Genomic DNA, 26493 nt, shown 5'->3' with positions numbered 1-26493 from the left:
TAAAGGTCAAAGCACAGACGAGGTAAACCACAGTCACCAGCAAGGAGGAAGAGACCCAGCAGTGCTGATGGGAGGGTCCATTCCAAACCGGTGTCTTGGCTGGTGAGTAAAATTGGGGGCAGCTTGGGGCAGGAAGTGGTGGTGAGAACATACCAGCCATTCTCAGAGCTATTCTGAAAGGCCCGAAAGAAGAGCATCTGTTCTGGGGCTGCTTTGATGATTGGAGGTAGACCTCATAGCAATGGACAACAACCAAGGGACTTTAAAGTGTGGGAACCAGTGAGGAGGGGGCCAAGAAGGGTATAGAGCCAGTCCAGGAGACACTGCCGGGAGGGAGGGAATCTCCAATGGCTCAGGTGAGAGATTACAAGATGACGTTAGCAGAGGCAGTGGGACTTGTCAGTCACAGTTGCCTTTGCTGAAGTAGTTGGGCTGGCCCAAGTCCTGCCCCAGGCCTCCTTCCATCAGCAGTAGACAGGGATAAGTCCTTCGACCAGCCCACTGTCCCGCTGTTGACTCCCACGCTGTTCAGAAAGTCACTATCAGAGAGCGGGGCAGCAGCTGCCCCAGCCCAGCAGGCATGGCAATACCTAACTCCACCAGTGTCATGTGTCCAACAAGGAAGTGAGGGTAGCCTGGCACGACTGTCTTTGCATGAGGCCATGCTGGCTCCTAAGAGACTGTCACTTACTTTTCCCATGCTTGGATGCCACACGTTCAGGATTGATATCCTGGCCTGGAGTCCATCGTGTTGAGGAGTCATCCCAGCAAGCTCACACTACATGCCTGGACCTCTTGGATATGTGCACATCTTTGCACACTCTCTCCCAGATATTAGGCAGCCCTGGCCTCTGCGCATGTTTTTTCCAGTTCTCTGAGCTTCAGTGCTTGGCTGGGCCTGGGAGCAGCTGGCCACTCTGGAGGCAGAGACAGAAAAGACTGCGGTCAGAGGAAAGGGCCTGCGCAGCAGGTCCCAGAGAAAGCGTTTTGTCTGGAACTCTGACAACATCACTCTCATCACAGAGCAGGGAGGCCCAAAAAACACCTTCTGTCTCCTGCTTCTCTCTCCTGCAGGCAGCCGAGGTCAGCATCTCTAAATTGCTAGTTATTCTTTCTTCAATTAAGGGTGATTCTACTGACGCAGGAAGTTAACTCCCACCGGTTCATCTAATGGCCCTGAGTCCTGATGCGTTTGCTCCGTCTGAAGGTGGGGCTAGACTGCTTGGCAGCTGGTAATAGCCAGTACAGCCAGGAGCAGCCTTGGAGGGACCAGGCCTCTCATTCCCTTTCAGACTCTAGACTAGAGCCATGCTAGGGGGACTGCATTTCAAACAGGGCTAGGGTTGTGGTGGTTTGAAGAGGGGAAGCCGTGGAGCGAGCCTGAAAGATCATTATCATGTGGCAAGTCCCCTCCATATCTGGCCAGTTGTCTTCCTATCTGAGAAATGAAGGTGTGTGTGTGTGTGGGGGGGGGAGTCTGGCTAGATGATTTCTGCAATTCCCATTAACTCGGCACTTCCCTGTAACTGCTCCACCCACCCTTTCCCGAGGGTTTGTGGGGATTGGACTGAGTGATGGGGAGCAGTCTCAGTGCCTACCTCAGGGTGCATCTTCCTTGAGCAGAATGTGTTTGCCTGTGTGTGTATGTGTGAATGTGCGCAAGTGTGTGTACACACACACACACACACATTGAAGGAGCCAGGAAATAGCAGGACCCCTTCTAGACTGTGGTCACTATTGCTGCCATGAGCCAAGGGGAGGTGCTCAGACCCAGGTATGTAACTGCAAAGCAGGTATATTGTTCCTTTGTGGCTACTCACACCCACAGACCAGGTGGCCAAATCTGGACATTATCCAGGTAGTCAGGCCTCTGACTGTGTCCCACCTGCAGGGAAGGGTGAGGGCAAGACAGAGCATAGGCCTGGAATCTCATCCTGCATGGCCATGAGCACCAAACTTTCTCACTCTCCATTTCCTTATGTGTAAACTGGGGATGATACAATAGACTTCAGAGAGACCTGAGGGTTAAATGACATCATGGGTGTATAGCTCTGAGCACCCTGCCAGTCCAATAAATATTCATTGCTATTCACATCCCCATCTCACCCCAGTACTGGAGAAAAGCTGCAGGGATCCATTCACATTCTCCCAGCTGGTGACCAATGGCACACCCTGGAGAACAGCCACGACCTCGGAATTCTGTCTGCTGGTGTCAACACTGCCATCTGGTTCTGGGATCCAGAGTTCTGAGGACTAAAGGGTTTCCTGAGATGTGGGACTTCAGTGCTAAGACCAAGGCAGTCTCTGGAATACCAGGATGGTTGGTGGAGCCTCACTAGGGCTTTTGGACAGAGACCTGGGGAGCCTTGGATTTGTTGGATGAGGCATCAGAAGGACTCATAGGTGGATCATAAAAGACAGAATTCAGCTCAAATGAGGGAAAACATTTTCATGGTTAGCACTATCCAAAGATGGAAGAACTCTTGCTTGTGTACTGAGCTCCCTGTCATGGGATGTAATCAGCCAAGAGCTGAAGGGCCACTTGGTGTGGATTCTGTGGGTGGAGTCAGAGCCCTTGAGGGTGTGCTGGACTAAAGCACCACTAATGGCCACTGAAACTCCTTTTTGCTCCACATGTGCCCTGTTTCCATAGTGGGACTAATGGAATTCAGGAATCAGGACCATGGCTAGCCTATGGAAGGAATTATCTGATGGATCTTTTCCCTGGAAGATTGGGTTGCGACAGGGTAGGTGGGGTGACTGGCTGCAGATTATAACTGGGCTTTTTAACCCTTACCAATTCCTCAGAAGGAAGCAGAGGGCATCTTCTCAGGGGAGGGCTTGGTAGGAGTTGAAAAGTCATCTGAGGAGTAGCTACCTACTACCCCTTTCCAGCAGCAAGGAGCAAGGCCCGGCTTGGAGGATGCTGGGAGCTACCAGAAGGCTGGTCAGACATCTGTTGGGTCCTCAGCCCTGGCCCAGCCCTGACTAGGGAGAGTACTTCTCACTCCTGGGGCTTCCCCCTGGCTACCACCCAGGCACCACCAGAACAGCTAGCCATCTCCCGCCTCCTTTTGGGGCTGGACTGTGGACCCCTGGCTGCAAGCCACCACCCAAACCTCCCGGCCCTCCCCAGGTTTGTTTATCAAAACGTCTGCATCCCAGGCTTGGGAGGTGGACTGGGTACTGCTCACAACTAGGCTACTGGCTTCCCCAAATTCTGCTCCAGCCTGGAGTCCCAGGGGGATTTGCCTAGGTTGTACCTGTTCCTTTAGACTAGTTAAGGGCACAGAAATCTCTTCCCCTCTGAGGCTAGGTCAGACTCTAGAAACGGTCCCGAGTTCTGGAGTTGGGTTCATCTCTGATCTCTGGAGCCACCTCCTTCTCGGTTGGCTTCGTGGGAGCCACCCTGTGTCCCTTCTTCCTTCCTCTGTCCTCATCTTTGCTGGCTCAGTCACTTTTCCGGTGCCAGGCTCTCTTGTTTCTGGTCTCCTATGAATTTTTATCTCTGAATTTCTCTCCCCGCTGGTGGTTCAACCTCGGGGTTGTGTCTCTAGCACTGTGTCTCTGTCTCTGCACTCCTGACTCCTAGTCCCCGTCTACATCTCTGTCTGGACCGCAGTATCTCCTGTCTCTGCGCCGGGCCGGGTCTCGGTCGCTGTCACGCCCGCGCGCCGCAGTGGCCTCGCGGGCCGGAGCGAAGCGGGCTGGAGCGGCGGCCGCGGCCCAGGCGGGGTGCGGGCCCGCGGGGGCGGGTGGGGCGCCTTCCTCCGTCAGTCCCTCCCCGGCAGCGGGCGGGGGGGGGGGGGGGGGGGGGAGGCGGCGCGGCCGCCGCTCGGCGCCTTTAAGGGAGCGGGAGGGAGCGGTGAGGCGGCGGCGGCTGCGGTGGCGGCAGCCGAGCACGCGGGGTGGGGGCGCGGGGCGCGGCGCTCGGAGTCCACTCGGGCGGGAGGCTGCTCGGAGCCGGGGCCGAGCCCGGGAGCCGCGAGGAGCCAGGCTGCTCAGCCGGAGCCCGCCGCCCGGGATATGGCCAAGGCGTGCCGTGCAGGTGAGGGCAGGCGGGCGCCGAGAGGGCAGGGCCGGCGGAGCGGGGGAGGGACTCGCGCTGCCGGCGGAGGGGCTGCGGGGCCAGGTGCGCCCCTAGCGCAGGTGGGCGGAGGTTCCGGGAGGGCTGCGGTGGGCGGTGGCGAGGCCGGACCCCGGGCGCGCGCCAGAGGGGCTCCGAGCGCTCCGCGTCCTTCCCGTGCTCACAGTCACCGCGTGGGACACCGCGTTCCCCTCGCCACGGCCCCCGTGGAAAGGGCCAGGCTGCGGCGCCCCTGTCCAGTCAGGCTGTGGGAGCTCTCACTACGCTCCGGAGGCCCTGGGCAGACTTGGGCTCGGGGACCGAAGGGGCTGTCCCGCGGCTGCCGCTCCATCCCACGCCCCGCAACCGGGACGCGCCCCCTTGTCCTGCCTGCCGCTTGTTTTATCCTGGACGCGACAATCCCTCCACCCCTAGCACAGTCAGGAAAGCGGTATTTCTTCCTCGCAAGGAGGGGCGCTCCACGCCTCACCCGCTAGTGACCACCCTTCCCCTCCCCCAGCCGCACCTTCACCACTCCACCTCAGGTGCGGAGGTCTGAAGGTGCGACCTCTTCTGGGGTCCCGTCAGACTCAGGCGGTGTAGCCCGCGATGTGAGGAAGTGGGCGTTAGTCATTCGTTCATTCATTCAGCCAGACGTTCATTCACCAACATCTGCTCTGTGCCAGGTCCTGAGCAATGGGGATCAGGACGTGCATCAGATTCTGCCCCTGTTTGCACACTATGGGCCCACTGGTTGACAAAAGGCCAAAGGGCCGGCCATACAGTGGGGGCAGCCAGCCTGGCCTCCGCAGGGCTGGCTTGTAAGGTTGGCATGTGTAAATAAATCTGCCATGAACTCATACCCAGCCTGTGATGTTGGTGGGTGCTGTGCCATCCCCTGGGACTAGAGATTAGCCTGGCAGGAACCCCACCACTCTAACCATAAGCGATGAAAGTGATGAAGTGAGTGTGAATTCACGTGTATACACAATTGGCATGAAGACCACTGGGCTGCGTGTAAATTTCCTGCCACCCTACAAATGCTGCCCCGGACTCTGGACTGGGTTCAGATCCTTCCTATGTATGACCTGGTATGTGACTTAGGCGCTTGAGAATGTATTCCCATCTGTCCCTGAGGAGTCCTGTTGGGGTGGGGCTGGTTGTGTGAGCCGCAGCAAGTACAGAACACATTTAAACACCCCCTTTCTCACTTCCCTCCCTTCTCCCTCCTGGGGTAGGTTCGGTGAGGCTGGAAAAGGCTATCTCTCTCCTTCCCTCACTGAGTTGGGTCCTTACTCACCTCCACTCCTCCCAAAGGGCACAAGACAGGGTGTGTGTCCACCTACTACCCCTGCTCTATGTGTGCAGGTGTGTGTGTGTGTGTGCGTGTGTGCGCGCCCACCCTGGGCACAGATCACTTGCCAGGGCACTGCCATTATAATTGCAGTTAATACTAGTTGTACTATGCGCCAGGCAAGGTGCACAATGATCTGGGGAAATAGGCAATATTACTCTGCTCCTTTATGAAACATCTGGAAACAGATAATCGGGGAAATAGCTCCCCAAGGTGGCCCAAAGGGTCTGGGCAGAGCCTGGACTAAGATCCAGCTCTATTGGACTTTCAGGGTTCTAAGTGGTGGGGTTTCTTCATCACTACCCTGATAGGTCACCCCTCTTATGGAGTGGGGGGGACTGTCTCACTCCCTCTGCCTTGACCTGTGGGTCCTTTGGTCCCTAGGCTGAGAGTCTATGGGAATTTGTTTCAGTGACAGGTGAAAAAAAACTGCCCTGCTTTGAGCATCAAACAGTTTGTCTTTCGTGCTGCAATTTCACGCTTGGCCCTTTTCCTTGGGGCAGCACAGACTCCCTCCCCCGTGGACTGAACTGTCCAGGCTTTTCTCTCCCATACTCAGCTGCTACCCTGAGGAGGCTTTGGGGATTGACCCCAGCCAAATCGGATTACTCCTTTTCTCAGCTCTCCCAGGCTACTTTGCATTTTGCAAATATCCCTCTTCTTTAGGCTCCTAAACCTACTGAATTGAAAACTGTATGCAGTCATGTGTGTATGGAAGTCACATATCCCCCATGGCAAAGTCTCTGGAGAATAGAGAGGTGAGCATTAGAACAGAGGGAGTCCTTGGAGACAGGAGTCCAAGTCCCTCTCTTAGAGATAGAGAAACTGAGGCCCAAGGAAGGGGTGTAACATAGAGAGGGCTGGCTATTCAAAAGCATCCATCTTGCACAGACAGATTGATAGTCAGGAAAGATCAGGCCTTTACTCCAGGGACGACATTAGAACCAAGGAAGGCTGAAGGCCCGGGGTGGAGGCTGTGGGAACCTGGCCTCTGAGTGAGGGGTCTGCTTCATGATTTGTGAGGTGTTTCCTCTAAAAACTGGCTAAGGGACCACCTACTAAGAGAAGAAATAGGGGTTTGGGCCCCAGGGCCACCATGGTACTTGAGTCCGGGGTCAGCACATTGTGGTCCAATGATTGGGATCCTCAGACCCATGGAAGTGCAGCCTGAGCCGCCAGCCAACCGTGTCAGACAGGAGCTGAAGGGAGGCAGAGAATGTGCTTCCACACTCTGCCGGGAGATCCCAGGTGCCGAAAGACCTGTCATCTGGTCCCAGAAAGGACTGGATACACCATGGAGGACGGATCCCAAATAGGCTGTTACCAGTTACCCATCGTCAGTCACACAGACCAAGATCATGCTGGTCCCCACGTTCAGTCCTGAGAGGAAAGGCAAGGGAAGGAGAGCTTTGCTCTTGCCCCGAGGGAACTCTTGCTCTGGTGGGAAAAGAGGGAGAGAGGCCTACCTTGGGGATGAAGGGCAGCTGTGGGGAAGTGGGGTGGGAGATGGAGAAGGATCTGGGAGGTCCATTTAGGGAATGATAATTTGCAATAAGAGCTGTACCTGGGCAGGCTCAGTGCGGTACAGACACAGAGGAGGCCAGTAGTGGCTTGGAATGGGGAAGACTGGATTTCTCTAGGAGCTGGGCCTCAAAGACCAGCAGAATTTGGACAGGAAGGTGGCAAGGGGCAGGCTTCCAGGTGAGGCTTGAACAAAGACTAGGAGGTTGGAATGGGACAGAGGTAAGTGTGGAGGGACTGCTGCTGGAGGGGAACGGGGTGGGTGGCCAGGAGGTGCCCAAGGGTGCAGAAATCTTTCTGGCTGGGATGGCAGGTTCCTAGAGGGGTGCAGAGGGCTGAAAGGAAACTGGGGAGCCTTGAAGATAGGAGTAACACAGTAAGATTTGGGTGTTTTTAAGGTCCCTTTGGCTGCTACATGAGGGCTTCAGGAGGGTGAAGAGAGGCTTTGCCAGGCTGGGAAAGGTTTGTTCTGGTTTCTGCCAGCTGCGCTGCCCCTCCTTCCTCTCTGTACCCCTGGGGCCCTCCCTCTACCCCCAGCAGGTTGGCAGGGGGTGTCTGCCAGCCCCAGGGCAGTGTAAGTGGAAGGCCCGCCAAGCAGAAGTAGAGGGAGCACCAGGAGGGTCTTCCCCCGTCTCAGGCAGGGACAGGGCCTTCTGGAGGGGCTGGGCCGGGCCTCCCGGGCTGGAGGAACCAGTTTATTTGCTTCCAGGTGTTGGCCTCTGTTCTGAGAGGAGGAGCCAGTGGCTGGAGACTCTTAAACCTAGTAATTCAAGTCAATAAAATACTGATCCTACAGTGGCAGAGCTGGAGGACAGTTCCAGAAACCCATTTTCAAAGCCCTTGTCAACAGGGGACACTGAGGCCCAGGGAGGGGAGGTGTTTGCCCAGGGCCACAGAAGAAGGAGGTGGCCGAGCCTGGGCCTCAGACCTGCCTACGTTGAGAACCTTGCTCAGCTGAGTCAGCTGCCCTCTCAGCATCCCAAAGCCAGACCTCCTGGGCTCCCTGCTCCCTGGCTGCCAGTGTGCAGACAGGTGTCCCAGTGTCCCAGCAGAGAGAATGTTTGGCAGCTAAGGAAAGGGGGGTCAGCACTGGGATTCTCAGGACTCTGGGTAGGGGCCAGGGGATTTGAGGCAGGACTCCTGAGAAACCCCCACGTCCGGGTGTCAGGATTGCTTTGAGATGTATTTTAGGAAAGGCACCAGGTTCTGCAAGGAGATAACAAATTCTACTTCTCAAGTGCTCAGGGGAAGGCTGGGGCAAATTAAGATGACAATGTCTTGACTCGAGGCCTTCCTAAAATTGTTTCCAGGAAACCTTTGTGGACAGTCCGGGAACTACTGGAGCTTGGTCTTTTGTTCCTCAGCTGAGTTACCTGTCACAGCAGACCTGGCGGGCCACAACAGGCCCCAGCTTGAGACCCTTTGCTTGCTGCCTCTTAGCCCTGGCTGTGGTATGGTTACATGAGTCAAACAGAGCAATTCAAACAGAAGCTCCACCTCAAGCATGTGACCCTGAGCCCAGCATCCCTGTCCCAGCCAGAGGCCCCTGTAATCTCTCTGGTGGTTGGGAGTCCAGTGGTGGGGCGCAGAGAGTAAAGTACCAGGCTACAACCCCTTGTTGGGGCTCTGTCTGTGTCAGACTGACCAGAATTGTGATAGTTTGTGGCTGAAAGAGGCTTGGAGGTCTCCAGGCCTACCTGTTCATCATGCAGGGTGGGAGACCGAGGCCAGAAAGGCAGAGGGCTCTTCTCCCAGGCGTGGTGTCTTCAAGGACAGAGGCTGTGAACTCCTGGAGACCAGGGAGGATCTGAGGACTAGGGCCTTCCTGGTAGGACTCTGGTGCCTCCCAGGAATTCTCTGGGATTCCAGGCTTGAGAGAGAGAGAGAGAGAGAGAGAGAGAGAGGACCATGTCAGGGATTAACATCCTGAGGACCATCTGGCTCATTTTTTTGGTAGCAGTCCTTAACATGCTTTCCTGTCCAACAGATTGACAGTATCTCTTCGAGGTGGACTGACATTATTCCCATTTGATGGATAAGAAAACTGAGGCCCAGAAAGGTTAACTGGGTCTGGAATCACGCATACCATAAAGTTAAGGCAGAACTGGAATCAGAACTTAGGTCTCTTCTACTCTTGGAGTCAGCATTTCTAAGAGTTAAATTGTGTAACAAAGAAGACACCTGGTTCTGTCACAGGTTGACCTTGAACTGCTCCTTTGGGCCTCAGTTTCCTCATCTGTAAAAGGGGAAGAGAAGGGGAAGAGTTGGGGGGTCAGAATGAGCATAAAGTCAGAGCCCCAATTCTAACATTGCTCTTTCCATTCCGGCTTCCCTCCCCACTGGCTTTCCTGTGCCTTAAGGGACCACACTTCCTCCCATCTCTTACCCCACAAGGACCCTCCTACAGGGTGCTGGGGATGGGGGAACAATTGGGCCACTAAGAATTGGGTCATAGAGAGCACCTGCTTCCTGGGGGTCCCAGGCCCAGCCCCCTCACCAGCTCTCCAACCAGGAGCTATGTGGAAGGGTGTGACCAGAGTCCCCAGGGGAAGGGCAGGGGTAGGAGGGGACAGGAGAGAAGGCATAACAAATCCAGTGAGATCTGAGCTCCCCACCCACTCTCAAATCTCTTTACACTCACTTTTAAAATTCTTGTTTTCTAAGGAGAAAGAAAACGCTAAATTGCACTCCTTTTCACAAAGGAACGGGAGCCTTAATGAGTCACGCTGGAGGTAAATGTCGCCTCCAGGGCCCCATGTCTGCCTGCAAAGGCCTGCACAGCTGTGTGGCCAGCAGCCCTCCTAGGGGTCGTGTGTGGAGAGTGCGGTCCATTGAGCGGGGGAGCCCCTGCCTGTCAGTGGCTCTGGGGTAGGAGCTGGGTCCCTGCAGTGGGGCCCCACCTTGCTTCCTCTGGGCTCTCTCCAGGGCTGAATTTGTGAGGTTCACATGGGAATGAAGACATGGGGCAGGCTGGGGCCAGGTTGTGAGCCCATGTGGCCACATCAGGGCTTGGTTCAAGACTGGGGGTAGCGTGTAGTGTGGCTCGGGCAATGGTCTGTCTGTGGGGCGAATTCAGGACCCTGGGGGCAGGTTTTGTGGCCGTGGGGAGTGAGGTCAGTGCCTGCCTGTGACCAGGGCTGGCAGGGGGGGGGTGGTGGTTCGGTGCCTTTGCATCTGGAAACCAGAGTTCCTGGGTGTCATGCTGTTCTCTCTAGGCATCTTGGTGAGGTTCTTCTCCAGAGCTGGTGCGCAGGAGAACGCGGATGGATGCCCTGCCAGGGGAAGGTGCCCGGAGAGTCTGGGGCCTCACTCCTTCTGGGAGGAGCAGGCTGTTTATTTGCAGACCTGGGGCCAGGGAGGCCAGTGAGGAGGTGCTCCTCCTTCCCAAAGGGCCTGTGACTCTGGAGGGAGGGGAAGTAGCTGACTGTTAGCTGGGGATGCCAAACAAGGGTTGAAAGCAAAAATAGAAACGCGTCGAGCTGTGTCTGGGAGGGGCGCTGAGTTCTGGTGGATCGAGAGGCTCTTTTGAGCCGTCTGCTGCTGATGCCATGTTTGCTTGGCTCTCAGTGTTTGCTGAGCACATCACACCCTGCGCTCCTGACCTCCTCTCCCCCGGGAGAGACCTAGGTGTGGGGATCGGAAACGTGAGCTCTCAGGGGCCACAGCCACTCTACGAGTCTGTCCCTGGGAGGCCTGGAGCATCTGGGGCTGCCCATCCCTCATATCCCTCTGACCTTTTCTGGACTGCCCTAGAATGGTTCAGACCCTCCTCCCCCCATCAGAACTCCCTTCGGCCTCGTATCCTGTGGCTTCCTTCTCCTTTCCCTACCCCCACTTCCCGCCTCCCGCCTCCAGTGAGGCTGGTCCCAGCTGAGCAACCCTGGAATCATCCCTAGTGGTAGAAAAGGCTATTTTCAGCTTTCCCATTGCTGCCCAGTGGGAGGGGGTGTGTGTGGTGGTGTTTATCCCTTGCTGCCTGTTTGTTTCCTTTTCATACAGTGTAATCTGGAGCAGTCATGAGAACATCACACAGCCCCGTTTCTGGGGTCTCGGCTGGCAGGCAATTCTTGGTGCTGGAATATGGCACCAAATGGAGAGCCGGGGGTGGGGGCAGAAGCAACCTGGACCTCATCTTTGCTTAATAGCAGCCCGGAGTGGCAGGTGGTAGGAATGGCCCGCAGGGAATCATCGAGGTCCTTGCTCGGGGAGGGGCTGCCCACCTGCTTGCTGTAGGCTCATTGGTCGCCTTTGATGCGCTCACCAGAGAGCTGTTCTAATCGTTGGGGTGGGGTCTCTGAAAGTACGCCCAGCATCCTCCAGGGAATCTGTGACCCCAACCTGGCCTACCCATGCCCTGGTTGGGTGCCTGGGCCCCCAACTTCCTTTCCCCACTTCCCACAGGGGGTCCTGGGGATGACTGGAAGGAGTGTCTTTCTGCAGATGCGGAGGGGCCCCTCTGGCCCCTCTTTTGGGGTTCCCTCTGCTTCCTGCTGCCCTCCTGAGGAGGCTGCAGGCGGCAGAGCCACCAGTGGCAGATGCTGTGGGAGCTCCCTTTAGAGGGAGGAGAAAGTTTCTTCCTTATGGAGCAGGAGTCTGGAGGGACAGAGTGGGGGACATCTGGGCCTTGGGAGGACTGTTCCAAGTAACTCGGCACTGTTGGGAGCTGAATTGGCAGAGCAAGTGAGAGTACAATAGATAGCCAAAGCTATTAATCACTAATTAGTTCCTAAATAAGGTAATTAAAGGGGACTTAAATGGCATATTTATGAGATACCAGCAGGTCTTCAAAAAGCACATCTTTTCCAAAGCGACTGATTTGGCCAACCGTGTCCTGGTGGGAGACCAGGATTCTAACTAATCCCACTCAGCCTGCCCCCCCACCCCCCCAGAACAAAGAACCTGACTGGCAGGTCAGCTTCCTCCTCCTCCGAGCTTCCCTTTTCTCATCTGCAAACAGGGATCAAGGCCTTTCTCTGCTGACCTCACTGGGCTGTTGTAAAGAGAATAAGAAGTGAAGGCCATGCAAAGCCCTGCCAGTGGTGGGAGATGCTGCACAGCATTTAGGGTTCGCCGTGAAAACATCCTTGAAGTCATTATATACAGCCCTTGGATGGCGCCCAGTGCAGTTGATGGCCGGGGTGAAGCTGAAGTTGGTGGCAGGAGTTATTTCTTGGTGGTTTGCCAAATTTGTGGCTCAGCCTGTGACTGGGTAAAGGCTTGGTTTGGGGCTCGGCCTGTGACTGGGTAAAGGCTTGGTTTGGGGCTTGGTCTGTGATTAGTTTCGCAGCTTGGTTTGAGATTGGGGTTGTAGCCTGGTCTGCAGCAGGGTCTCAGTTTGTTCAGTGAGTATGGTTGTGACTTGAACTGTGGCCATCTCAAGGTTCAGGCTGTGGTTGAAGTCAAGGTTGAGGATGTGGCTCATCTCAGGGTAATTCTGCAGCCCGGAGACGCAGTCTCGATCCTTGAGTCCACCCCTGAACTGATGGAGCTGGATTCCTTTCGGGTTCTTCAGGATCTAGGCTCCAGCTGCTGGGAGCCCCAGCAGACAGACCCTTCTGGGACTCCTGGCATGTCCCCTGAAACAGCTTAGCACACAAGCTCATCAGTGGCGCATACAGCATTTTGGGAGATAGTTAGGATGTGTTTCTATAGCAACCAACCCCCGACCAGCACTGGTTTCCTTCAATAATGCCTTTTTCTGGAAGCAGCATTTCCTGGCCTCTCCCTCCCAGGACGGCCCACAGCCCCTTGAAGTCTTCGCATGGGCTCATTGGCCCTGGGCTGGGCTGGTTCCCGCACTCATCCTGACCCAGAGAAGGACCTGGGGACCTGCTCTGTGAGATACCTTCCCTGAGGGGGCTCTCCTCACATCTACCCCATGCTGGGCCAGGCTGAGCATAACAAGAGCTTTCCCTGTGCCCATCCCTGGACTGGCAGAGGATATGAGGATATGGGCCTGGAGAGGATTCCTATCAGTTTCCTGCCTTGGGAGAACACACAGCCCAGTGGGGCAGACAGGCTGGGGTCCAGCCTGGGGGTAGGCGCTCTAGTGAAGAATGATTTGGGACACAGCTCGAGGTTTCAGGGGCAGACAAGACACGGCCAAAGGCAGCTATGCTGGAAGAGAAGAGAGAAGTACCAGCCATGCACCAGGAGCCCCCACAAGCATTGGGAGACAGGCACGCCCAGCTTCAGGGTGCGGAGGGCAGTTCCTGTTTTTCCCTTTGGACTCCCATTCCAGGGGCCCGAGGAGGAGAGGGGCTCATCCTTAGGAGCTTCCACGTAGGAAAGGACCAAAGAAAGGTCCATGGATCATCATGATTACTTATGTTATTTAATAAGGCCTCTTAGATCATGGAGTGCCAGTCCTTTTGCTAAACCTTTTGCAAATATTCATCCATTTGATCTCATAGCCACCCTATGTAAGTGCCATTATTACTCCTATTTTACAGAGGAGGAAACTGAGGCACAGAGTGGTGTATAGTGACATTACTAAGATCCTCAATTGATAAGCGGGAGAGCTGGGATTTGAACCAGCCCTCAGTGGGAGTAGTAGTGGGACAGTGGTTCTCAGGCTCCCGAGGGAAGGGCAGAGAGGGGGAGGACCTTCAGAGTCATGGTGCCTGTGGGAGCCTCACACAGACCACGCGTCTCACACTCTACATTCTGCATGTGGACCCTGGGCCCCAGGTCAGAACTGAGAAGCAGGGAAGTGTGATCTAAATGTGCATTGTGAGTCTCTGTGGGTGTGTGTGAGAGAGAGAGGCTATATGTGGATGTGTGAGAGGCTGTGTGCTCTCGGGCTGGGGCTGCCTGGGGTCCCAGTTTGGGCAGAGCACCCACAGCAGGCTCCCTTCCCTCTGTCCATCTGCCTATTCCTCTGTCGCTGGGAACCACAGTTGAGGGGGAAGATGGGACTATGCAGTGGATGGCCTGAGCCAGGACCTCTGGCTGCACCCAATCTGGGGAGATCTAGGCCTGTGACAAGATCCAGAAGACCATGCTGGACCTGCAGGCAGTGGGTAGGTGGGCCAGGAGACAGAGGGGTTGGCTCTAGCTCTGTGGGGAGATTAGGGCATCATGTGCTGTGAAGGATAATTTCTTTCTCTCTGGATTCTGGGGCAGGGTTGAGACAGTCAGTCCCCTTTCTCTTCTACCCTGATTTAGAGTTTTTAAAAAGTGTGGTAGTGAAGGTGGGACAGAAGGATGTCTGCTAGAGGGTGTAGGTGGGTCTTTGAAGGTACAGAAGGACCCCTGCAACCTTGGGGAGGCCCCTGAAGGCTGCCTGGAAGCCCCACTGGGCACAGGTAGGAGCCAGAGCCTGGTCTAAACCTTGGTCTTACATCTGATGCCACCATCTTCTGAGTGCCAGGCAATCCATCTTCCAAGTGCCAGGCAGTGGATGGTCTTACTTAAATCTCCTAACTGCGAGGTAAGAATTATGACACCCACTTTACAGATGGGAAAAGTGAGGCTCAGAGAGGTTAGTTTGCTTCAGGTCACAGACGACTGAGCATTGTGTTTGTGCTGCTCCAAAGCCCATGTTCTCACTTTTCTGCTAAAATGTCACCCATGGCTGGGAGCTGATGTGTGTATGTCTGTAAAAGAGGGGGCAGTGAGGGGACAGTACATGGGAATGTGTGCATGCGTGTGTCTCAGGGATGGCTCTGGAAGGGGGCATTGCTGGTGGGGGGAGGCCTTCCACTCCCCAAGGATCTTCACACAGACACAGGATACCCTGACACTAATTTGCAAACCGGTGGGAAGATGACTCTGGAACTGGGCTAGGGTGCCTGGGGAACAGCCAGGGCGGGCCGCTGGCCCCTTGCCCACCAGGACAGTAGCAGCTAGGAGGGTTATTTTGGCCAAGAGAGAGGACACCTGGAACCCCCACCCTGAGGACTAATACAGAGCATGCAATATGGTGGTCCTGAGCACAGACCCTGGAGTCAGATGGACCTGGGTTCAAATCCTGCCTCTATCACGTACTAGCTTTATGACCTTGAGGAAAGGACTTTTCATCTCTGAGGCTTTATTTCCCTAGTTGTAAGGTGGGGATTCGTGGTGTCCACTTCACAGAGCTTGGTTAGGATAGAGAATACCTGTGAAGCATCTAGCAGAGTGTATTTACTCATCAGGTCATTTCTATTAATTTGCTTGCTTGCCAAAAAACACTACTTGGCCCTATTCCTCCTAGGACCACACACTGGACACAAAAAATGCAGAAAGGCATACAGCAGGACCCGCCTCGAGGTGACTGAACTTCTGGGCCTTTGCCATTGCTGTTTTCAAATCATGGTGTCCACTTTCTTTTTCTTTTTTTTTCCAATTTTTCAATTTTTATTATTATTTTTTTGGTGCCTACCTTTTTTGACTCTCAAGACTGTGTGCGGCCTGTAGCACACCTGACTCTGTCCCCACCCCACCCCTCGGGAGATGTCCTGGCCCTCTTGGGCAGCTGAATCCACTGTCCCTGCAGTGCGGGGGTGAGTCTGTAGGTAAGGGTTGGAACCTTAAAACCCACCTGTTCCGAGCTCCCGTCCACGACAGGCCACACTTCTGGCTCCCTTTCCTCTCCCACCCCCTCCTCTCTCTGTCTCCGCCCCATCACAGCCTCCAGCCACATGGCTTTCATGGCTTTCCTTTTACCCCTCGGATGTGCCAAGTTCACGTGCAGCTTTGCCCTGCAGTCCCTTCTTCCTGGAAGCCTCTCATCCATGCACCCTGCTGTCCACCCCGCATCAGTATGTGAAGGAGTGTGCGTGCACACACACACACTAGTGCTTAGCATGTCTGGCTCTTTCTCATCATTCAAGCCCCCACTCCTCTGACATCTTTCCAGAAAGGTCTTCCACTCACACCCCTCCCCAGATATTCTGTCCATTGCTTTTTTTCCTTTTTGTGAAATATGATCTTTGCCATTTGCTAAAAAATTCTGCAAGCTGGAGGAAGAGCTGAGGGATCATCTCCCATCCAGGAGCCAGGTGACAGCTGCTTGCTAGCAGTATCCGTTTGTCTAGGTTCTTTTTTTCTATAAGGGCAGATAGCTGAGATGCCCCCATGTGCCTGCTTTTCCAGAGGTGGTTTCGGGCGCTCCTTGCCTGAGAGGAGGGAGTGACGGGTAGCATATTTAAAGAAACTGATAGTGTATGTTTATAAACTAGCACATTTTGAAAACAAAGAGGATAACAGTAAAGAAGAAAAAAATATGCCCTTGAAAAGAAATTCACATATAGATTTTGACCAAAAGAAGAGTCAACAATCAGGTAAAGGGTCATCTGAAAGGAGAGTCACAGTGTTAGTTCAGCATTTGTCACTCAAATGAGTGACAGATCCATGTGTTCACATCTGTCTATCCTTTAGGCTGGAGGAGGGAGATCAGGGCGGAGGGTGAAGGGAGAGGTGTTATTATGATTATTTTAATTTTTTTAAACCGTTGTAATTAATAAACTTTAAAAGAGAAGAAGAGAGAGAGGGAGGGAGAAACATTGATTTATTGTCCCACTTATTTATGCACTCATTAGTTGATTCTTGTCTGTGTCCTGACTGGGGATCAAACCCACAACCTTGGCACGTGGGACGACGCTCTAACCAACTGAGCTACCCGGCCAGGTATTTCATTTAACCTTTTCGACAGGGTCATGAGATAGGTTTGAGCTATCTTCACTTTACAGCTGAGGAAACTGCGGCACAGAGAGGTGAAGGGACTTATCTGACATCACACAGTTTCTAGTAGGTGAGGCCCGAGCTTGCATTCATGCCTCTTCAACCTCAGAGCCTGAACTCTAAACTTACGTGTTGCGCGTATCCTCATTATGCAGATATGAGTATGTTTTTTTCCAAAATGAGGTCAAAAGGAACATACTGTTCTGGGATCTACCAGCATTTTTTCCCCTCCTAGCCGTACCCACAGGCATCTTCCCATGTCCATCCCTAAGGAGCTGCCAGTCCCTTGTGGCACTTCTTCCAGGTTTTTGGTGTTACCAGAATACTGAGATGGTCGACTGTATACTTCCATTTTTGTATACCTCTCTAATTCTCCTCAAGGAAAATACCAGGTCAGTTTTCTTCTAACATGTCTATGGTTTTAATTTTTACAATTAGATTTTAATCCATCTGCAGTCTCCAGGATTTCATGTGTCAAGAGAGCACATGCTAGGTTCCATGTGGGTCCCGAAGAGCCCAGTGGAGGGAGCTCAGAGAATGGGGAGCAGGGAGAGAGGCTCTTGTCTGCAGCTCTGTCTCTGGCTCCCCTCAACCCCTGGTCCCAGGGCAGCAGGAGGGTTGGGGCATAGTTCAGGGAAGGGGCCACATTTTCTGTGTGCCCTTGTTTCTCCCTGTTCTGGAGAACCCTCAGTCCACGTCCTGGCCTCTGTAGATACAATGCAATACAATAATAATAGCAATTTCCATGACTGAGAGTTCTGAGATACAGGCCTAAGCATGCATTATTTCTGTCTTCTGAGCTCAAGATTGATTGTTGTCAACATTCTATAGGTAGGGAAACTGAGGCTGCTGTATGGAAAGGGAAAGGCTTGCAAGTGGCAGAGCTGAAGCTCAGGTTCCTTTCTCTTAGTTCAGGGTTTCCCCCTCTACTGGAGGCTGCAGTCTTGGCCTGGCCTGCACAAGTTGTATGCAGTGGACATTACCAGTACTGATCAGGGTCTCTGCTTCCCCCTCCTCCACCCTCTTGAATTGGGATAGCCATGTGACTTGCCTTAGCCAATGACATGTACAGAAGAAACATACTCCTTGTGGGAAGGGGCATTTATGACTGTGATTTTCTGTGTTCTTCTTTCCTGGTTCAGTAGACTTTGAAGTCTCATTCTGAGATGGTGGCATCATAAGGTGACCACCATGAACAGAGTCTCCTTCCATTCTGCGCGTGAGCGAGAAAGGAACCACCGTTGTCTTAGCAGCTGGGACCATTTGTGGGAAACACAGGGAAACTAACCTTATGCTTCCTGGTACACTGTGCCACCTTGCCAATGTCTCATAACTGTCTGGTCTCAGTTTTAGTGCCTGTAAAACGGGCACACTTGTTGCTGCCCTGTTGGGTTGACGTGAAACCGCAGTGGGGGGGAGGGCTCTGGGAGGTGCTGCGTTCCAGGAGGGGAGGACGTGCAGGGTGCTGACTGACCCTTGGTTCAGAGGCCGTCTTGGTTTACCTCTTTCATGCCAAGTCATGGTCTCAGGCTTGGTTAACAGGTGTGTTCCCTTTGGCAGGTGGCCCTACCCCGGGCGGCGGTGCACCCTGGCACCTTCAAAATGTCCTCAGTGACTCAGTGGAGAGCTCAGATGATGAATTCTTCGATGCTCGAGGTGAGTGAACACCATCTTCCCATCACTGGCTGGCTGATCTTTCTGGAGCCCCGAGAACGAATCTCTGTTGGGGGCTAGTATCTCTCCCGACTCAGACACTGCAGGTCCACACTTCATACTGACCCAGTCTGTGGGTTCCCCGAGGGGCGGGGCTCAGCCTTCACTCACTTACTCTTTGAGATATTTATGGAGTCCCTCATATAGTTCTGGAGCTGTACCAGGTGCTCACAATACGGCTGTAAACTAACAGTCATGGTCACTGCCCTCATCAAGCGTATGGTCTTAGTGGGAGAGGCACGTGTTAGACAGTTACAAAGAGAAACCCAATCCCAAGTGGGGAGTAACGCCACTGAGTAAAAAGTACCAGCTGTCAATAGAAAAAGTGATAAACAGGGGCACCTAACTGAGCCGGGTGGGGGAGGTCATTGGCGTCCTCTCTGCAGAACTAAAGGGAGCAGTCGACTAGGTGAGGACTGGGAGGAAGACTTCGAGACAGGAAACAGCAGGTATGATGGTGCTGAAGCAGGAGAGATGGGGGCATTCCAGGAATTGAAGGAGGCCCGCCTCGCATGGCAGGGAGGTGGCGAGCAAGGGGAAGAGGAGAAAGGTGGCTGCCTATGGCCCAGAGAGTCTCCTGGAGGATTAGCCCACGGGAGGGGAACTGCGCTGCAGGTAGGGACCAGGTAGAAAGACTGTTGCAGCCGTTCAGTCGAGCGGTGATGGTGGTGGGCAGGGTGCCAGCTCTGCCCCAGTGCTGAGTGCATGGCCAGCACACAGGACATAGCAACGGACACTTTTTAAGCAGGGCTGGAAGAACAAGAAGCATCGTAGAAATTGCATAAGAGGGCAGCAAAGAGGGTGGGCCTTGCAGGCAGAGCGGTCAGCGTGGACAAAGGCTCAGGGCCCAGAACGCGCAGGGCAGGTGTGGGGACCAGCGGGAGGCGGAGAAAGAGGGTGGGCCTTTCAGGCAGAGCGGTCAGCGTGGACAAAGTCTCAGGGCCCAGAACGCGCAGGGCAGGTGTGGGGACCAGCGGGAGGCGGAGAAAGAGGGTGGGCCTTTCAGGCAGAGCGGTCAGCGTGGACAAAGTCTCAGGGCCCAGAACGCGCAGGGCAGGTGTGGGGACCAGCGGGAGGCGGAGAAAGAAGGTGGGCCTTGCAGGCAGAGCGGTCAGCGTGGACAAAGGCTCAGGGCCCAGAACGCGCAGGGCAGGTGTGGGGACCAGCGGGAGGCGGAGTCTGGCTGGAATTTAGGAGAGGGGACCCTCGCCGCTGCGCTCACCTGGGCTGTGTGGGAGTAGGTGGGAAGAACAGGAACCTCCTCTCTGACCCAGGAGGGTCCCACGTTTTCACTTGTCTGACTTGGTCCCAGTCTGGGAAGTCACCATATTTGAGGGCTTCACTTCCTTCTGAGATGGGACCAACTTTGAAATGCCTGTCAAAATTGGGTCCTGACAGAGAAACAGACTGTGCTGGGAAGTCACCTGGACCCAGATAAGCACACTTGGGACAGAGGTTCATCCTTGGCATTGGTTTGTTCGTGGTCTTGGGCAGGTCTCTTACCTTCTCTGGGCCTCAGTTCTGCCTTTGGCTGTGTGCCGCCAGAAGCGGAGAGGACCCGGTCGAGGTGGTTGGGGGCAGCACAGCTGGGTGGTGGGATGCTGTCTGGCTCCAGCCTCCCTCATTCTTTGCGCTGGGCAGAGAACACCCTCCCTGATGCCAACCCTAAACTAGTCCATTTTGGGCTCGTTTCCCGTCTCCCATTGGAGTGGCTGCCAGGACTGAGTTCCTCCGTAGCAACTAAGCCACAGTGTAGCAACAGTGGTTTCAGTATTTTGATGCTTAGAGTACATTTATTTACAATACTTTTGCAGTTCATTAGGGCTCTACATTCAATGGGTGAAGTGGGTCAGCTCCCTGTCCATCCCTCGGGGCCCTGCTCACCTGCTTTCCCTGGGGGCTGCTGTGGACACATCTGCTCTCTTCCCTGTTGACTGCTGCCTCCTTCAGCTCTCTGTCCTCCCCTCCTATGATCTCACTGTTCAGCCTGCAGTTCCCAAATCTGCCTTGTTGCTCTCCTCCTCTCTCATGGGAAGGCCACCGTCTCCATTTCTTCCTTCCCTTATCTCATCTCCTCCCGTCTCCCCACCTCCGGCTTTCCTTCTCTTCGCTGTCCCAGGATTCTGGACTCTCCTGCCTCCTTCCCAGTCGCCCACCCCTCGGCCCTCCCTACCAGCCTCGTAGACCTGCTGCCTCCTCCGTCTCCCCCCTTCAACACTGGGCAGCACGTTGGCTCTTCAGGCCAAGACAACAGGTCCGGCACCTCCGAGGTGGCTGATGCCCCTGATTGGATGCTGCAGGGTGGGCCATGGGGTCCAGGCTCCAGACCCAGAAGAGGTACCACTCCCTCTCTTGTCATTACAGTGAAAGGACATCTGGGGAGCCATGGCCCAGTCCGCCAAGGTTGGAGGGCAGAGGGAAGGGATGTGCCTCAAACACAGACCATGCAGAGCTGGGGGGTGCGCGCAGGTGTTTGAGTTCATCACCTCAGCCCATTTTACAGGCTGGGAAAGTGGGGCCAAGAACTGGGAAACTTGCTCAGGGTCACCCAGAATCAGAGAGAATTCAGACTCACTCATTCACTCTTTCCAATGTTTCTGAGTATCTACCCATCAAGCACCAGGCAGAATTCTAGTTGTTGGGGAGACAGGGGCAAACAGATCCTGTCCCAGCCCTCACAGCGCCGGCAGTTTACTGTGGATGGATGGTGGGCGGTAAGACAGTATACAAGCGTGTAAATTATATTGATCATTACCATAAATAGAATAATGTAGAGGAACAGACACCTCACCAAAGAGGATACATGAATGACAAAAAATTAAAATATGCTCAACATCATTAGTCATTAGATGTAAATTAAATACAATTAAAATCCACAATGAGATACCACTACACCCCTATTAGAACAGCTGATTAAAACAAATGGTCAGGACATGGAGGAACCGGAACTTTCAAACTCTGCTGATGGGGATGTGCAACGGTACAGCCATCTTAGAAAGAGGATCGCAGCTTCTTAAGAAGTTAATCAAAGTTAACGACCCCGTGAGCCAGCCCTTCCACTCCTAGATAATTTACCCAAGGGGAAAGAGAGCATCTGTTCACCTAAGACACATCCCTAAATGTTTCTAGCAGCTTTATTTATTATAGCCCCAAACTGAAGACAAGTCAAAGGTACATCAGAGGGTGAATAGATAAACAAATGATGGTACAGTCATGCAACGAAATACTACTCGGTAATAAGAGGGAACCACCTACGATGCGCGCACCATGTGCTGAATCTCAAAATAAGCAAGCTGAGTAGCAGGACTCAGAGAAGGAGTGCATACTGTATGATTCCATTAATGCCAAACCAGAAAATGCAAACGGACCCATAGTGACAGGAGCAGATCAATGGTTGCCTGGGGGCGAGAAGGAGGGCTTAAAAGGGACAGGGGACAACTCCTGCGGGTGATGGATACACGGTCACTGTCTTGATTGGGGTGATGGTTTTACAGGTATCTGCACATGTCCAAATTTATCAAATTGTACATCCTATTTTTTTTAATTGAAAGATCTGATTGACTTTATTGAGCAATTCATGAATTGGGCAGCAGCCTATGTAGTAAATAATAGAGAGGCACTCCCTCAAATTGTACATATTAAGTACATATCCTTAATTGAATGTTGATTATATCTCAGTAATACTGTGGAGAAACTTGCCCTGGATGGATAGCTTAGTTGGTTAGAGCATCGTTCTAAAACACAGAGGTTGCCAGTTTGATCCCCAGTCAGGGCACACACAGGAATGGATTGATGTTCCTGTCTCTTTCTCCCTTCCTTTCTCTTTGCTAAAATTAATTTTAAAAAATTTAAAGAAAGTGGAGAAACTTCATCCAATATAACATAAGCAGACTTGGTCTTGAGCTGAGAAGTGATTAACAAGAAATGAACCAAGTGAATATCTGGGGGAACAGTGTTCTGGACAGTGGGAACAGCCAGCACAAAGCTTTTACCAGAGGAATGAGCAGGAAGGTGGGTGTCCCAGGAGTGAGGAAGGGGGTGCCCAGGTAGTGTCCTCGGCCCACTGCCCAGGGTGGGGAGGGAGAGCAGACCCGAACCAGTAACTTCAGGACATGCGTTCCTGCCCAGGCTCAGAGGTGACCCTGGGTGTCTCTGCCCAGAAGGGTTCCAGAGACTCAGATTTCAGGATCACTGGTGCAGGATGGACCCACCCAATGCAAGCATGCCTGAGCCTTGAGTAACAGCTCTCATTGTGGATGATGAGGATTGCGGGGTGACAGGTGGTCTGGCCAGAAACCGTGGGTAAAAAGAGCTCAGTGGCCAAGGAGGGACAGCCCAGATGTCATATAGTTCCTGGCCAGGAAATGCTGAGCGCCAGAGAGAAAATGGAGATGTTCTTCTTCTTCTTTTTTTTTTTTTAAAGATAGTTCCCAGCTTTTTAAAATATGAAGCATTTTTTTTAACCCATCCACTTTTTCATTTTTAAATTCTTGATACTACAGAACCAAACTAAAACTTATTAACATTCTACTCTTAACGTTTCTTAAGATAAACAGAAATAAAATTCATGAGCCAAAAACCCAAAACAAAACTAAAAACAGGCAAAAGCTTATAAAAGTAAATATGGATCCCAGCATTAACGGCTGAACAGAGAATATGATTTTTAAACTCTTAGGGGATGATAAAGTTGTGTAGAAACTGAACATTTACAAATTATTTAAAACCTGGAACCACTGACCGGAAACAACACAGTTGGATCATGGGAAAACAGCAGAAAGGGGTTATGAATGGACCTGCTGTGTTCTAGCTTCACTCCATGCCCTGCTCAGAGGAGAATGCCCTTTGGAGTTACCATTCCTCTACGGGTGCAGGTTGAGACTAGAATGACCACGGTGGCACCGGCTGAGTTTACTGGGGCTGCGGTTGGGTGTGTCACGCATGAGTCATCTACGGCCTGTTTCCACAGTAAAGTCTATGTCTTACTTAGAAATATCAGGTGCATTCTTAACTTTAACCTTCTACTTAGGTGCAATAAATAGTCCAGTTAGAGGAATCTTGAAAGCCACCAAGCATCTGGGTACAAAAGAGGCTCCTTCTTGCGATGAACTCAGCTGGTGGAAGACAGTGTTAATGGGAAAAGCTGTGAGATAGCCGCCTGGTCCGAGGCACTGGCTTTTTAAAGCCCTGTTGGCAGCAGTGCCCAAGGCCATTCCCTCACTTTCATGGGATCTATTTGTTTTCTGTTGACTTTTGTCACCGGCATCTAAACAACAAACCCTCCTCCCACTATGAATACCTGAACAAGCACAAGCAGGCCAGGTCCTGACAGTGACAAAGGGAATGTTGGCAGCGCTGGGGGTGAGAACAGAGGTGAGGAGCGGGTTGAAAGGAGCCAGGGTTTGTTTCCTGGGCTCATCTGGCCCTGGGTAGCTAGACCAAGAGCGAAGCATGGAACTCCCTCCCGTGGTGGGGGAGGGAAATCCGAGTGTGAAGATGGACATTTTTCCTGTGTTGTCTTCTGTGTCCTTTGTGCCCCCCCCTCTCTTTCTGCATCTTGTGACCCTCCCCCCTCCCCTCCCCACACCTGGCAGGAGGCTAGGGGCCTGGGAGCTGGTCTCCGTCTTACAGAGACTAGGCTTCCTGCTCTAACTCTCTCGTTTCCCGCAGTGGTCTGGAGAGGAAGGTGGCACAGAAGAAATCCTCCCGTTTCACAGACAAAGGTGCCAAGGCAGGGGCGGGCCTCAAGGGAATGAGGGGCACATCCCAGGTCTCCTCCTCCTGCTCTGGCTTTCACTGTGATGACACAGCTCTGGAACCCCCAAGGCAGGGGAGAGTGGGGGAAAGCGGTGCAGGTCAGCTGGGGCCCGGCCACTGGCTGGCCACTGTCTGACCTCGGGCAGGCCTCGAGTCTCTGGGTCCCAGGGCCCTCCCACACAGCCTGGGGTGTTTGTCTCGTGGGCGCAGTGGGAGGACAGTGCTGTGGGAAGCTGGTCCCAGGAGCCTGCTCAGAAGCGAATCCCAGCCCTCCCTCTCACGGGCGGAGGGCAAGGGAAAACAGATGCTGGCCCCAGAGGTTTCCAGAGGCGGGCTGAGTGGGGACCCCTCCACTGGTGTGGGGGTCAACAATATTAATACTTTCATCCCAACTCTAAGTTCTTTCAGGCTGAGCTAATAACCAAAATAACAGGAGAAAATCAAAGTTTAACACACATGCATGGGGAATTGACAGAGGCATGAAAATTCCAGAGAGTGAGGCAGCAGTGGGTATAGAAGACATTTTTGGATAAAAGGGACAGAACAGGGTATTAGATTTCAGAAGTGAGAATGGGCCATTTACAGAGAGTAGAGGGAGACTGGAACTCACAGGGCAGGCCAATCCTTGCTGGGTGACTTGGGGATAATGGGACACAGGGTATCTAGCTCACTGGCACCTGTCTATGGCCTTCTATTTACCATACTTAATTCAAATTAAGCTAAGGGTGACATCCTAAACTCTCCTTCCTGAAGCAGGTTTGTCTGTTTGAATCTCTTAGGCAAGAAAAGGGGGAAGTTCAAAGGTTCTTTCTGAGTTTTGTTTCTTTTTTTTCTTTTTCAGAGACAGAGAGAGAAAGAGAGTCAGAGAGAGGGATAGATAGGGACAGACAGGAACAAAGAGAGATGAGAGCCCTGGCCGGTTGGCTCAGCGGTAGAGCGTCGGCCTAGCGTGCGGAGGACCCGGGTTCGATTCCTGGCCAGGGCACACAGGAGAAGCGCTCATTTGCTTCTCCACCCCTCCGCCGCGCTTTCCTCTCTGTCTCTCCCTTCCCCTCCCGCAGCCAAGGCTCCATTGGAGCAAAGATGGCCCGGGCGCTGGGGATGGCTCTGTGGCCTCTGCCTCAGGCGCTAGAGTGGCTCTGGTCGCAACATGGCGACGCCCAGGATGGGCAGAGCATCGCCCCCTGGTGGGCAGAGCATCGCCCCTGGTGGGCGTGCCGGGTGGATCCCGGTCGGGCGCATGCGGGAGTCTGTCTGACTGTCTCTCCCTGTTTCCAGCTTCAGAAAAATGAAAAAAAAAAAAAAAAAAAAAGAGAAATGAGAAGCATCAATTATTAGTTTTTTGTTGTGACACCTTAGTTGTTCATTGATTGCTTTCTCGTATGTGCCTTGACCGCAGGCCTTCAGCAGACTGAGTAACCCCTTGATCGAGCCAGCGACCTTGGGTCCAAGCTGGTGAGCAAATGAGCCTGTGCTCAAGCTGGCAACCTCGGGGTCTCGAACCTGGGTCTTCTGCATCCCAGTCCGATGCTCTATCCACTGCGCCACCGCCTGGTCAGGCCTGAGTTTTGTTTCTTAACAGCTTAAAATCAATATTCCAAAAAGCAGCTTTACCGTGGCAGAATTTTGATCCCTTCACTGCAAGGAACAGAGAGTAGCGGCGATGGCCACAGGTGGGGGTGAGGCGAGGTTAAACAGCACCAGGGGAAGGTTAACACTCTTGTCTCCCAGAGGCCCCAGAACAATGCATTTCCAAGCCCTTGGAAAAACTGACGCCCTGGGCCTGATGCAGAGGGTGATATATGGTACTGGACTGGCCAACTGTAGAAGATGACCATACCCTTAGCTCCATGAGTTGGAGGCGAAGTCTCCCTGATATGGGACAAGGAGATTCCCTGCTCTGAAGTCCCATGGATCCAGCAGAAACAGGCCCGGGGTGGGAAGAAAGGCTTTCCTTATGGCATGGGAGGTTGTGCTTTGGTCAGGGGTCAGTCTGGGGTCAAGGCCAGTGTTTTGTTTCCTCTGGGTGGGATTCAGTCTGACGCCTAGTCTGGACAGGGACTGGGACTAAGTTGGGGTGACATAAATTCCTGTGGTACGGCCTCTGTGGACCCTGATGGAGGCACGTACCACAGTGAAGGGGAGTAGAGCGAAGACCTGAAGCTCTGGTTTGCCTTAATGACTCCAAGAGGTGCAGTCTTCCGTGTGTGTGTGTGTGTGTGTGTGTGTGTGTGTGTGTTTTCACTGCCTCTCAGGGAACAAACCCATTGTTGGTAGAGTGAGAACTGAAGGCTGAGTGTTGGGAGCAGGGGGCAGAAGAGAGCCCTGTAAAAGGTGGGGCGGGGAGCAGCCGGAGAAACAGGGATGCGGTAGAGAGGCGGGAGTGCGAGGAAGTCAAGGAAAAGATGAGGAAACAGAG

General features: G+C 53.4%; 1 protein-coding gene across 3 annotated transcripts in view; it reads left to right on the top strand.

Moving 5' to 3' along the window:
- Positions 1–3860: 3860 nt before the first annotated feature.
- Positions 3861–26493, top strand: part of PITPNM3 (PITPNM family member 3) — an 82037-nt gene continuing 59404 nt past the window's right edge. For all 3 annotated transcript variants that reach the window (XR_010729498.1, XM_066262940.1, XM_066262941.1), the window contains exons 1-2: positions 3861–4048; positions 18168–18263. Coding sequence is in view for 2 of the 3 variants with exons in the window: in XM_066262940.1 (XP_066119037.1) it covers positions 4027–4048; positions 18168–18263 (118 nt within the window). In the remaining variant the exon portion in view is untranslated. The remainder of the gene's footprint in view (positions 4049–18167; positions 18264–26493) is intronic.

Source organism: Saccopteryx bilineata, chromosome 2, assembly GCF_036850765.1.
Source record: "Saccopteryx bilineata isolate mSacBil1 chromosome 2, mSacBil1_pri_phased_curated, whole genome shotgun sequence".
NCBI classification, from domain to species: Eukaryota; Metazoa; Chordata; class Mammalia; order Chiroptera; family Emballonuridae; genus Saccopteryx; species Saccopteryx bilineata.
Note: the sequence above shows the minus strand (reverse complement) of the source record. Positions and strands in the feature narration are given on the sequence as shown.